A 14,653-nucleotide genomic window follows, 5' to 3' on the forward strand; every position below is an offset into this window, starting at 1 on the left:
CACAGGCTCCATTTAGAAATGTGTCTGCAGGGCCGGTGGTAATCACAAACTATGTATTTTAAATGTTTAATTGGGTGCATTTTAATTTATGTCGACGGGGGAATAGAGCCTTTGAACATGTCACTGTCACGGATAACCTGCACGGTCTTGAGCGCTCATCACCTTGGAGCACCTGCTTTTTGACACACAAATAATCTCAATCACGGTTTAAAATGGAGGCCATCTAAAACGGATCCAAATGAAATTAATTTTAAGAAGCTGATAACCATAAATGGCGCTATTGCCTTTGCAATTAAAAATCACGCATCTGTATCCCAGATATCTTTGATTTCAGTTATTACCATTTCCCCCTGCATCTTTATTTTTGCTGAGGTGCACTTTCATCATGGTAACAAGCTTTGGTTTTTCTAATTTGTGCATCACTCCAGAGGTTTGACAACATCTGTAACCACTGAGCAGCAGCAGCAGCACAAACCAATGTATACAGGATTTAAACATGACCATAAATCTAAACCTTTTTCATCTCACACAAACGTGCTCACGTGGTGTCTGCTGCAGCAGCCAACATGATACAGCTTTGTGTCAGCTGCTATTAAAGCCGCACGACGCTGAAGCCTTTGTTTTCACAGGCGAGGTGGGTGGAGAGGGACTTAAATCAGACACCGTGCTTGACATAATTCAAATCATATTTTACTCCTTTTGAAACTTTGCACGTTATGTACATAAACTCCAGAAACAGATCAATAAATTAAAGTGATCAATACAAAACTATATATTTTCTATGATGGCTAAACACATTTAGACGAGTACACAAAGCCTAAACCCTGTTTCACAGCGTAACAGCACAAAACAAAAAAAAAATAAAAAAATTAAAAAATAAAATAAAATAAAAAGTACAGTGACAAATGGGCTGCTCACTCTGAGAATTTATATTTTTTCCGAAGCAGCAAATCGTCTGGCCTTTTACATTTTTTTCACATAACATCGGGGCACGGCATAGAAAAAGCTTTGCTTGCGTCAGTGCAGCATTAACAACAGTGTTGTTATTTCAAACACCCTTACAAAAGGAACACAGACCAACCTTGACAGAAAAGCTACTCTGAATAATTTAACTTAAATAACAAACACATATAAACATAGTTGCGACTTGAGGCTTTGCACAGCGTTCACTGTGGCTGAACATGCTGTAAGCATAATGGCCTTATACGGTGGAATTTATAAGCGATTATTTGGTTAAATAACCACTGCTGTGGCATAATTGGCCTTTAATTGTAAATTAATGCAAATTGATTTTAGGTCATCATCACCTTGGGCCCCACATCTTGCGTAAACAAACACGTGATTTCTCATAAACATGTAAGCCTACAGCTCAACAACAGAATTGTTCACACAAATAAACAAGATGAAGAGAACTGAAAGAAACATAAGGAAATTAACGGCAGCAAAAAAAAAAAAAAATCCTTTAGTCTATTTGAATTTATTTCCCGCTTTCAGAGACTTGTTGCCCTTGGCGCATTGTGTGCCATTTCAGCTCCTAGTGCGCCTTTCTCCTCCATCTCTCCACTGTCCAGCATCGCTGTGAGGAGGCCTCCGTGTCAGCGCGCTGGATGCGGCAGCAATCTCCGGGATTATTGTTGAGCATCATCAGACCTGAGCCGCGCTTGGCGGATGCAGGGGCCTTTTTTTTTTCTCCGTCCCGTTCACTGAAGTGTCCGTTTTCACATGAGCTGTGACTGTTGCATAGACTCTTGGTGTGCGGTGGGATACCATGAGGTGTAGCTGGGGATGTAAGACCCGCTCGTTCCCACGGACGTCTTCACGGTGGACGGCGAGCTCCAGACAGGTGCCACGGTGGGAGAACCGCTCGAAAGTCCGCGGCCAGTGGCCAAAACGTTAGTTTCAATTGTACTACCGCCTTGTTTCATCAGTTTCTTGAATTTGGATCGCTTGTTCTGAAACCAGATTTTTACCTGTAGGCAAAAAGGATGTAAAGTTGATTAGAGCACAACGCGTATTTTACGCGCGTTTTACGCGCATTTTACGCACGCAATGCAAACGTAAAATATAAACATTTATAATAATAGTAGTGATAATAATAACTTAAAAAGGTGTAAAAGAAAAGGTTAACGCTTTGCTATGAGGCTACTGAGCTCCATGGACTTGCCTGTGTCTGAGTGAGTCCCAGAGACGCTGCGAGCTCCGCTCTCTCCGGTAACGCCAAATACTGAGTTTGTTGAAATCTCCTGTTCAGGGCTTGAAGCTGTAAACTCGAATATATTGTCCTTGGTTTTCTAATCTTTTTCCCTTTCCCGTTGAATCGCACCTCCCCGCCTTCGACCACGGTGTTTTTCTCGGTTTCTGGCGCTGATGGAGACAGAGAAGAAGCAGAAAAAAAAATGAGCCAAGCGAGCAAAGAGGACAAAATGAGGTGGTAGTTGTAACCAACAGCGCTGCGCGGTAATGAATACTCCAGCACAACTTTTACAGGCTGCACTTTAGGTATAATTACACTTAATTGTATACATTGTTTATAGCGTTACGCAATAAATAATTGGCAAGCCTAATTTTGCTTCTGGTTCGCTTTTTTTTTTCTACAACCAGCGACTCTTGAAAATCCGCGCAAACACAGAAAGTGAATATTTAAGAAGCAAAAGCTGTTGCACACTTACCTGCGTCCTCTAGCCGCGTTTGTGCGAGCGCCGAGCTGTTTTGATAAGTCTGCACCGTGCTGAGATATGGACTGGTGGAATGGCTGCCGACGGTGTTTACGTATGGATAACCCAAAGATCTGGTGAAAGACGAAGCCGGACTGTAGCTGTCATGCTGCGTGTGACCTGCAGAATGTAAACAGTGCATGGGATAGTGTCCGTGAGACATGGAGGAAGGCGACATTTGTTGACTCGGGGGTCCAAACTCCATGAAAACGGCTTTTCCCGAAGCTGGGCTATTAAGACTTTCTGGAATCGTGGTCATTGTCATCTCTTCTGTCGGTGCCTCTTGTCTTGCTTTTGTTGTTCTCCTTCTATGATCTCAGTGAAGGATGGGTCCCAATTTAAGCCGAACTGATTTTTTCTCTTTCCATTCATAAGAAAATGTAGTTTGCGCCTGTGAAAAGTCCTGGGAAGGATGCTGTGGACCAAGACAAACTCGCTCAAAGGTTTGAATCTCGGACTCATGAATATTCATCAAAGACTCTCGCTGATTGGTCCACTCTCTCCAAGAGGGAAGCCGATTGGTGACGCTGCGGCTGGTCCGAAGAACCTGGTAAAGCCAAGGAAACCCACAAAACCTCACATCTCCTTTTGACATGTCAAGATTCATCGTATTATGATTTTTATAACAGTATGAGGCCTATTTGTAGGAGTAACACTAGTATTAAAACTGGCATATGGCTTCTGTCTATAAACTTAAACAACATCTTTTTTTTTCTTCTTTTTTTTTTAAAGTCCTAGTTACAGCAGCTTTGTCTGCCTGGCCAGTTTGATTAAGGCGTTTTTGATTAAAGCCCCTAATGTGCCATCAGGAAGAAGGCGTATATTAGCATAACAGGAGCGTTTAATTTTCATAAGTAGGTCTGTAATTAGTCATGTATTTAACACGTAGAGCGAGCTGAGCTCTCAGTTACACCTGGGAGCAGCAAGACGCACAGCAGCCTGCTCTCACAGGGTGCACAGGCTCTGGAATAGGCCAAAAGATGATTTATAGTGCATAAAACATATACAAACTGAAAACAGTATTATAAATAAGCTACTGTAAGGCTATATTTTAATCAGATTTAGTATTTGGGGAAATTAAAGTAGGCTAATAAAGCGGTTAACGCAGGATTCCTAACGGTTTTAATGCTGCAGCTGCATAGACATATTTTCTTATAAATGCCAGCAGAACTATTTATAACACCGTATTTCGCAGTGGTCACACATTAAGCATCTCCACCTTTGATATGTTTGATCTAAAGCCGATCAAAACTGAAGATACCCTTTTCTTGACCTGCAGATTGAAAGCTGGGGTGTTAATGACCGTGCAAGCTTAATTTCAATTGTAAACCAAAAGACAAAAAACAAACGTAATCTACTTACTTAAAAATAATATCACGTGATGGAGAAGACGAAGCAGGCAAATCCGCGTAAGACAAGGTCAGAGATCTTCAAGAGGACGCCTCTGGTGAAAGCAGAAGAAAGTATCCAGCAGGTCTTCATTTTATTAGGATTCATTTGCAGACCGCAGCTTTTCTGGTGTCTGTGCAGAGCAGAGAGCCAGTCTGGCTGCTTCCTCCGCAATCCTTCCATCTCCACCTGAATAACAAATTAAAGGCAGTTAAATTCCCTCACTGTGATTATCAGTGTAATTGCATAATTGAAGTGAAAACAGAACTAGCAAGTTGCAAAATGTGTTATCAGAACGCGAGCGCTGACATCACGGCGCCTGTGCCACAATGCGCCAGGCGGCTGCCGATGCCTGGATTTAAAGATTTCTGTGAAATATTAGGCTATAACGAAAAGCTGGTCCCTTGTCCCCTCAAATGGGCCAATTTGAGATGATTTCTGTGGAATTACTTTCGAAAAATGCTTCAAGATTTCCTCCATCAACAACGACAATGATAATGGTAGTACAACCAATAATTATCATCTTCCAGAACAGAGGACAGATTTTTATGGGTACTTGGTGGGTGCGACTGATAACTGTCATTATTTTCCCACGATTATAGTATCTACAGTCGGCTGTGAGCAAAACCATTAACAGAATAGAGGCGGAATTTGAGGAAACATGTAAAATAATAGCATGACTGTGCCACCAATAATAACAAAAACATGAAAGATGTTGGTGTTAAAGGAATTTGGAGCTAAAGAGACTTAACGAAACACATCCTGCATAAATGATACTCGCTTGAGTGATAGCTTCTCTTTTTTTTTTTTTGGTCTTTTATTTGCAAAAAAAAATGTTGCATGCGAGGATTAACTATGGAGGGGTTTTGGTGTCATTAGGATGAGGCAGACGCGTGATAATATTACCACTGTCATTAATAATTTGACTCTCCGGCAGGAGGGCAGCGCAGGCCACAGCAGCGCTTCCTGCTGCAGGACTCTTAACTAGCCGCACTAAAAATAAAGTCCTCCATGCATGGATGGAGCTCGGAGGCTGGACTCATTAGGAGTGAGTAGCTCTGTAGCTGAGGGTGTTTTAACACCTGCTGCTCTTCACCTGAGGGTTAGTGCAGAGGTGGACAGACAGCCGGAGAGAGAGAGAGAGAGGGAGAGAGGGGGGTGTTAAACGGGCCAGTGTCACCGACTTCATTTCTGTCTGGCTACTGGGAGTCCTCCTGTACCACCAACCAAACCCACATTTTAGCAACCACCGAATATTATCCCGACCGCGGTGCAGCGGTAAAGTGCGCCTGCACGCTGCGCGCTGCGTCCTGCAGACTCCGCATGGGAGCGATGATTAATTACTGTCACCGGAGGTGAAGGGAAGCGCGAAGTGCCGTTTTATTTCATCTGCTTACCTCATAAAGGACACCAAATCATGTTTTTCAGCCGGCACTCGTGATGTGTGTTATTGTAGACTTATATGATGTCGGTTCATCTGCTTCTGCTTCTGTTTCTCAGAGAAACCAATCACTGTGCAATGACAATAACAATAATAACTGTAATTATAATAACACTATCACATGCTGTAACAATGCACCTTCCAACAATAATCATGTCTGCCTTTTTATTTGTTATTTTATTTAGAGCCGTCATTTTTTTTACCTCATACTGCTGCACCTTTCAGTTTTTTGACTGTATATATGTTAATAAGTGCCACATCTGTTTATTTACTGTTTTCTATTTTTAAATCTGGGTACAGTGAGCGAAATAACCGGAGTCAAATTCCCTGTTGGACAATGTTCAAACTTGGCCAATAAAGCTGATTCTGATTCTCCTGTTTATTTCTGATTATTTTTGTTTACTTTGCAGAATCTGACATTTAATTATTAATATGTATTAATTCGCCTTCTGTATCCTTGTTGAAAATATGATACGTTATAATTCATGTGTTAGATTGTATGTTTATCAAAAAGAAAAACACATTTTTTATTTCTTTTCTACAAAAATACAGTAGCTCAGCCTTTCTGAAACTGCCCATTTGGACATTATTACGGCATCACCTCAGACACAGATGTAAGTGTAATTTGGTGAGTGGCTACCAGCGGAAATGTCAAACTATATGAAGGTTGTTTTTCAGGTTTTAAAAGCAGTGGATCAAACAAGTGAAATTGCCTTTTGTTCTGCTACTTCTCTGTCTTTGCTTCTCCTGCCATCCTGTAATTTTCAGCGTCAATGAACACAAACTAGATGCATCACAATTAACTCGATTCAGTGTCTATTTTCATGTTCAATGTGGCATCACAATTTGAATTGATTTTGTTTGCTGAGTTACGTGTAAACAAAAAAAAGTGAATCACAGTATCTGAGAAACTAGATTGTTATATTGGTTAAACTCTCACGCTCTCGTGAGGATCGGGAGGGGACATTCATTTGTGTTAAGTTTTATGTAATTTTGCTCTACAAATATAAAACTTGAAACAAAATTATTATCTGATAGTTATATTCATGTTAGTTTCTTGTTGACTTAAAGTTGAACTAATCTGTGATAATTTATTGAGTTGGATAAACAAATGTCAACCTTGATTGTTGATGCCTGAGACATTTTTTTTTCTCATCATAAATTAAAGTTTATAATTTAATTTAAGATATAATTCAGATACATTCCTGTGTTATAACTAAATTACATAGGAATGTTTTTAAGCAGCAAAAAAACACAAAAATAAAAGGTATTTCAGAGATGCTTTGAAATTTTTGAAGTTGACAAAAATTGAAGTGAGACGAATTGAGAATGTTCCAGATGACAATAAAACAGTAAAATCAATGACTGGTGTTGAGTTTGTTTGTTTTTTTCTTCAGTAACATTTTTGGTTGTTTTTAAGCACGAATGACACCACAAGCTCATGCATGACACCATATCACAATGTTCAACCTTCTATAGGGTTTTTTTAAGCTTCACATTAAAGCTGTTTCATGGATAGAACATTAAACATTTTTGGGTTAGAAGTATATTCTCTTTGTTGTTGGATATAGTATCTAACAGCAAAAACTTTTCCTGAAGATGAAAATAGTCTATAATTAACCCACTTGTAATACTGGAAGACATACTTTCAAACTGCTCATAGTTGAGCTTGGAAGTCACATTTCAACTCCCTTTTCCATCTCTGGGTTCAGAGCTGCTTTCTCCTCCGAAATCAGGGGTCACGTTGAGGAAAAGCCCCCGGTGAACTGGTAGAAATGCTGTCCCCATTACACCCGCAGCAGGGGTCAGGCCATGGCATCCAGCATCCAAGCTGCCCAAAATTGGCTGCAAAATGACCAATTACCTGAGTGAAGGCTGGGGAGAAAGAGACTTGGAAAAATATGGCTTTTACTTAATTCAACTAAACTGTAAAAGAAACTAGTGTCACTCTGACGGCTCACACTTGCAGCATGTTATAACACCCCCCTGCAAAGGGAAGATCTGTGCTTCAACTTGTTAACTAAGTAGAAAAATGTATAGACAAGTCAAATATTAATAGGCTCTCAGTTTGTGGAGTGATGTAAGGCAGCCATTGAATAAATGATATAAACCAGAGAATTATTTCACCAAAACAATGACTGATTAAACATCTTTACATGTAAGTCTTTATTGAATTAATTTCCCTGCAAATGGAAAACATGCAAATTTGCCAATTAAGTCATTTGCCCATGGAGAGCTGGGTTGCTTGACGTTCAGCTGCCACTGCGCCTTTAGTCTGGAAACCCTTTTTAGTTTTTGTTAAGAGTTAAGTCTCCAACAAAGACAGGAAGGAGGTCAGCACTCAGCCAACACCTGAATGCGCCTCTCGTTTTTGTGCTCCCCTTGATCCCCACAGTCTGTGCCTGTCATTAGTCTTAATGATGGAAAATTGTCATGTTGATACAAGTCTTGCTCTCCCCCTCTCGTCTTTGTATAAGTAGAAGGTGGAAGCTCCATTTGTAACAAAGTTCTTTGTGACTAAAAGCCGTGGACATTGCATTTGTGCCGGGGGAGAAAAAAGGCTGTAGATGCTCTTTCCATAGCTGGGATAATTATTCCTACTGTGACCTTAATGATTCGCTCTGTTCATCCTGCATCTCATCCACGCGCCGGGCCCTCAGCCCTGTGTCAGGGAATATGAAAAACCCATATAATGAAACCATTTTGGCTGATGGAAAAAAGGGGCTACTGGAGCCGCACTTGCTACAAAGACGGCTCAATTATATGAGTAATTGTGATAATTTTCCCTCCATTCACAGCTTTCTCTGAAAGGTAAAAAACACAGATGCTGAAAGGGAAATTACTTGGACAATATATAATCTGTGAAATGGTCACAACAGAAAAAAAAGATGACTGTAAGAAAGTGAAGGACTATAAATAGGTATGTTAATGCAGGGCACATAAGTACACCCTCAGAAGCTTCAGACATAAACAAACAGCTAGGCCCTGTGCAAGCCCACATGAATGAGGGAGAAAAAAAAAAAAGCAACAAATGACCACTGAAAAAAATATGATAAAAGTAGATGTGCAGCTGCCAGAAAATTAAACCTCCTTCTCCTTCCTATTGACAAATATCAGCTCCTGAAAACGCACCCCCATAGTTGACTATCATTTGTTGTTCTCTGACAGGAAAAGGATAATTACCTCTCTCAGAGGCAGGAAGACTGACATGCCCTTTAGACTTTGCCATGAATTCAGAGGTTTGATAGAAAGCTTGAGGAATAATTTTGCTCCTTTATGTTCAAGAGCATGTTTTATTCCAAAGAGACTGGGGACAACGGTATTGTGGAGTGCATTAAACCATGAGAGTTTCTGCCGTAAATATGACATCCTTGTCTCCATTCGAGGGGAAAACCAAAGAAATGCATTAAAATTCCAATTTCAACTCAGTGCAAGACATGAACAGATACTGAGATATGCATTACTTTTCCTGTTCACAGTGGGGAGTTGGTTTAAACTTTACTTTTTTGTTGGGGATTTGCAGCCTTGTTCTTGTTCTAAATCAATGAAGGAAATTCATTGTATTTATTTTTTTACTTTTCCATCAAAGCTTTGGTTTCATGTTTGGAGAAAATATCATCACTTGTGTACTCAGACTGTGTGTTTTTCACTGTTCATCTTATCTAACTGATTCCTGCATCTTATTTCATTATCTCCACCCCCCAACCCCCAGTTTCTTTTCCCGAACAAGTCTCCCACATGTGCAGCCGCTGACCCCTCAGGCCCCTGCAATCTGGAATAAATCTTTCCAGACAAGCTGAGCAACATTACAACCTTGCAGCTCAAATACTTGTATCGCCTTCAAATGATGAGCCTTCACCACACACCATGTCATCAGTTTCACCCCAAATCCCCCCTCCTCCTCCTCCTCACCCTCCAATAACTTCCGTCCCATTGAACCGCCTAGTATGTCACGGTGCCAGGGCAGCCAAAGACCCCCCGGCCGGACCCGATTGTGCCCGTTGTGACGCGGAGAAGCAGCTCGGTCCCACCACCAGCCTGCACTCAACATCGCTTTTTTTTTTTTTCTTTTTGTGCAAAACACATAAAATACACACACTCACACCCACAAGCCACCAATCCCAAATCAGTGCACCCCACTGTGAACTTCCTGACAGCCTTCAAAAACGTTTTTCAAGTTGTCAGATCCCTCCGGTAATAGTCCCCGAGCAGAGAACACAGCAAAACAATAATCATAGGATCAGAATTGGAGGTTATGTAAAGACTGTAAGAAGGTGTTTGGGCTGCATCTTTCAGGCTCTTTTCACGTACAGTTTGCAGCTAGTTTCACATGGAAACATCCACGCTGTCACGCGGTCACGTGGTCAGAGACAAACAAGCTTGTAGTTCATAGTCTGCACAGGCAGCCGATGGGATATTTAAGCCCCTTTTTTTTAAAAATGAAAAGGTTTATTAACCCTGACATCACAGGGGACTGCAGGGAGATTATCAGGGACATGAAAAGCAAATATAGAGTTAGTTATTTTTACTTCAATGAAGTGACAAGGGTGACTTTAAAACTGTCCAAAAAAACATCCACGTTATATTTTATTTGTATACATTATATAATAGGGTACAGCAAACATCTAATAACAATACAGGTCTATTAATAGGCTATTATAAAAAAGAAGAAAGAAGTTATAATAGAAAGTAAACCATGTCTTCCACTTTGTCTACAGATGTAGAATACAGTGGCCATGTAAAGTTTATGGTCCGTTAACATACAAGGGATAAAATAGAGGTTCAGAGGGTTGAAATTTAGTGAAACCAGTGAGCTTTTTTGAGACGTAAGCCGCAGCTTTTTTCCTGCTTTTGAACAGTCCTAAATGTGGAAATGTAGCAACAAGAGTGAAATGAATAAAGATGTTTTCATGACTTTGTTTTGTCTCGTGTTGTGTTTTATTTGTCTTTTACAGCTTCTTTTGTTAGGGCCTTGTAAGTGTCGTGTAAATGTTAAAGCTCAGTGAAGCAGAAGATTCTGTTTAAACAAGGTTGACTTCATTTTAACGGCGAAGAACATTTTCCCACCTCTTCAGCAAAAACTTGGAAACCTGCCAGTTACATCAGAACCCCAAAACGGTTAAACCACGAAAGGCCCAGATTTTTTTTTGCTTCATTTATTTATTTTTTCTTTTCAAACTTAAGTCAAGTTTATTTCTATAGTGCATTTAAAACAGCCTCAGTGCTGTACAGGGTAAAACAAACAAACAAAACAAAAAAACAACAATAAAATAAGCTAATATATCTAATAAATTAAAATAAAAGCATAAAACAGAGCAAATAACAATGTCTATTAAAATTGTAGGGATAACAATTCTCAAAAGAAAACAATAAAATCATACTTGAGTTGTAATAGAATTATGTTTATGACATTTAAAATTAAATTATTTATTTTTAAGTCTACCTCAGGTGAGTATAGCTTCTGTAAACATCCAGTCATGAATAAAAAGCTCTACAGTAATTTGTCTAAATCTACTCATCTATCTTTTTTGCTTTTATTTGATATAATCCAGGAAAATGAAATATTAATTACCTCATGAAACCTCGATAAGCCACTCTTTCAGCAAAGAGGAAAAATATAAACATGATTCATGGCTGAAATCCTAAGTGTAGGGTCTGTGCTGTTGCCTCTGCAAGTGCAGACACTGACCCTCGGATAGAGGTGGTCTGAATTTCTACTTTACAACCAGTGGTCTGATATAAACCAGTCTGACCTCACAGATATTACTAGCCAGGGAAAGAGAGACTCGTCTTCCAATTACACGGCTGCAACACGGCCTGAAGCTCAGCCATCTATGAAGAAGGCTAAGACAAGGCTGTCAGAGACTTTAATAAATGTAGGGAACGCCGCATGAGAAAAGTGTTGCTGTCTCAGTAGAGTGGCACAGACAGGCCAAGGCTGTCAATGGAGCCCCTAATGACAGAGTGAAATAATGACAGACCCCAGTTAGAATCAGCAGGAAGAGGAAGATCAATCTGCAGCCAGAGAAGGAGGGATGGAAGGAGGAGGATGAAACTGTGGGCTCTTTCTTTTCTATTTTCTCAGTTTTAGCTCATCTCATACATATCTTTCTGCTGCAGCTGGCTCACGTCGTGGCAGGGCAGCTCTGCATTAAGCGCACAGTGGATCAATAGCCATTACAACTCCCTCACAGCCTGACACATCGCAGGGCCACAGTTGACATTTCACTCAGGGCTGCATTGATCCCCACTGCACAATATTCCAACCCCCAGTTAGCAGCCGAGCCTGGGGTCTGACTGGAATTGAAAAGCAAAGGAGGGGGGTGTAAAACGGCAGAGGGGTGGCTAACCAGCTATCCATGCTACAAGTAAACAGCACACCCCTTGATGCATTCCTCATATTCAGTGTACTGGTTTTCCTCCCACTACTGGCAATCCGAAAGGCTGTATCACCGGATCAAAGCTTGACCTATGTGAATTATTTATACGGGCACCAGATGGGTGAATGTGTGGGCAGAAAATAGTCACACTGGCATCATTGTTGATAGCATCTACTGCCTTTAAAAAAACTGGTGGAAAGGCAGACGAAAATAAGCATACAGTGTAATTAAAAAGTGGGAGTTTCCAAGAAGTACTGCTCAAAATAAACACAGAATCCAGCCAGCAACTCAAAGTTGGACATAATTTCACTTAATTTCTTTTTAATTGTCTTCAGAGACCGAGATGCTATCTCTGAGCTCAGTTTGACTTTGCAGTGCAACCGCTGAGAGCCAATGTTGACTTTCCGCTGTCAATGTGTGTATTTGCCGGCGTAAAACTAAAAAGAGGCAGAATCATAATTCCAATTCCTGTGGATTCAGGTCAAGTTATTGGAATTTAACATGGAAAACTGAAAATAAAACAAGAAAACGAAACAAAAAGCCAAGGATTCAAACTCCAAAATGGCACTAGCTGTGGAGTCTGCATCGTTTTTTCATTGTTTTTTCATTGCACAGAATCAAACATCAATCATCTTCTCGACGGCTGAGGCAGCAGAGTTCTTCTTTTAACTCCTCTGCCAGGAAACGATGCTGCTGGGTTCGGTTTCTAAATGTTCACATCATAACTGAAAGAGAGGGGGATTCCAAGTACCTGTCAGGTGTAGTTTGATCCCACTGTTGTGATGAGATGATAAAAGGAACGTTTTCCTCCTTCTCCTCACACATGAGGCCGGTGATGCATGAGCATTTTGCTCAGCGACACTCCACAAGTCTCACGTACGATATTGAAATGCTTTCCCAGGTGAGATCTTTGGATAATTTCTCAAAATGATTTAAATTATAGGGATTAGACGAGGATCTGAATGTCATTTACAGGTGTCTTAATAGAAGAATGCAGGGGTGCTATCAGATTATGGCTCTAAAGCCTTAATTGAACTCTTCCTTTAGGCAGAAACATAATAACTCATGTTATAATGTTTAAAACAACAGATGACACCTCTAAAGATGTGTATATACCGTATTTTCTGGACTATAAGCCGCTACTTTTTCCATAGGTTTTCAACCATGCCGTTTATACAAAGGTGCAGCTATTCTGTGGATTTTTCTTCCACCGCTCGGGGCGCTGTAACTCTAACTCTAAAACTAAGACAAAATAAATGCAAAGAAGAATACACTACTTCTTCTTTAGCAGATAGAAGTAGGTAGAAGCAGATTTCAAACAGATAAATAAATACCGGTCATTTTCTCTTGGTTCTGTCCCGTTTTAATCAGCAAAGTTGCTGCCGTGTTAAAATACACTGTTAGGAAAGGATCTATTTAGGTACAAACATGTACATCATTTACAGTTCAAAATCCTTCTGTACATGTAGTAAATATCTAATCTAACAACATAAATATCTGAGGTTTGCATATCTTTTTTTTTTTTTTTTTTAAATAGAGCGGATGCGGCTTATATGCAGGTGCGGCTTATAGTCCAGAAAATACGGTACATGTATATGTACAAGCCACCACCCTCACCGTCTCTGGGTGCAGCATCACCACACAGTGCAAAGAGACCTGCAGCTCTCAATCACAGCCTCATCTTTAATTTCTACATCAGATACAATGACTGTCGTCGCATAGTCTGGGGTTGTTATGTGGAAGGAGAAGAAGAAAAAAAAAATCTGTTCATGAAGATGAGAGCAGGTCTACAGTCACAATGCTCTCATTTAATAAGGTGCAGTTGGAGGGGGCTGGGATCCTGGAGCCATGTCTTGCCCTCTCTGTCCAATTGTGCGACCCGGGACAGATCGGTAGAGAGACACCGGAGCCCCGCGGGCTGACAGAGGACTCTCCCCGTCAACACTCTCATAATGCTGCTTTGGCACAGACTCATAAGTGAGACGTGACTGTAGCCCGAGAGCAGCTGGCCCGAGTCCAAGCGGCTTATGGATGTATGCCGGGGCAGAAGATAGTCCTAATGTTTATAGAGCGCATATTGTTCGAATTGATGCCTGTCGTATAGAATTAAATCCAAATTCAACCTAGAATACATCACATGAGGACTGTAACCTGTGTTTTGAAACTCCAAATCTGTCATTTGAAATGACTTTGGATTGGACAAGCCGCTCTCAATAAAGTGAACTGCAATCTACATTTCAAACTGTTTTTATTTTTATTTCCTTCTTGTCTCAGATTCATCTCTTTATTCCTGCTCCACAATCACTTATTTGACTGCTGAATTACTATGTTTTTTCCCCCCCATCAGAGCAGCACAAAGTCAAACTCATGTTTTCACAGCTCAGCCTCAAAATAATGTCTGCGCAAATTATTCAGCCCTTGTTGTTGTGACATAATAATAATAACAATAATGCAGAAGTAGGAGCAATTCAGGGGGGACTCAAACTTATTTATCGTCCGCAAGCTTCTTTTTTAGCAAAATAAATCCTGATCTCTTGTCTGTATCTGTACTGTAAAGAAAGCTCACTTTGATACACAGAAGCTGCTAGGACAGTGTTTTACATTGAGAGCTTAAGTGTTGAGTTTCAAATTGAAGACGACTGCTGAGAGTCACGTTGTGGGCAGTGAGGGCAGCTCTCTGCCCTGGCTTTTCTCAGAGGAAACACCTGCAAAGACCGGCACATGTTTGG

General features: G+C 40.6%; 1 protein-coding gene across 1 annotated transcript; it reads right to left on the reverse strand.

Moving 5' to 3' along the window:
- Positions 1–668: 668 nt before the first annotated feature.
- dlx1a (distal-less homeobox 1a) lies at positions 669–4,359 on the reverse strand. Its single transcript, XM_061723525.1, has 4 exons — positions 4,077–4,359; positions 2,670–3,261; positions 2,165–2,364; positions 669–1,970 (listed from the first exon to the last, which is right to left on the reverse strand). The coding sequence occupies exons 2-4, from the start codon at positions 2,977–2,979 to the stop codon at positions 1,719–1,721; spliced, it is 762 nt and encodes a 253-aa protein (XP_061579509.1). The 5' UTR covers positions 2,980–3,261; positions 4,077–4,359; the 3' UTR covers positions 669–1,718.
- Positions 4,360–14,653: the final 10,294 nt, after the last annotated feature.

This window comes from Cololabis saira, chromosome 6 (genome assembly GCF_033807715.1).
Source record: "Cololabis saira isolate AMF1-May2022 chromosome 6, fColSai1.1, whole genome shotgun sequence".
Classification (NCBI taxonomy): domain Eukaryota; kingdom Metazoa; phylum Chordata; class Actinopteri; order Beloniformes; family Belonidae; genus Cololabis; species Cololabis saira.

Excerpts from the sequence above, each read along its gene's own strand:
- dlx1a (XM_061723525.1), bottom strand. The coding sequence starts at position 2,979 with ATGACAATGACCACGATTCCAGAAAGTCTTAATAGCCCAGCTTCGGGA. Across the intron at positions 2,365-2,669 it reads AACGCGGCTAGAGGACGCAG|CGCCAGAAACCGAGAAAAAC; the intron begins GTAAGTGTGCAA and ends TGTCTCCATCAG. Across the intron at positions 1,971-2,164 it reads TGGGACTCACTCAGACACAG|GTAAAAATCTGGTTTCAGAA; the intron begins GCAAGTCCATGG and ends TTTTGCCTACAG.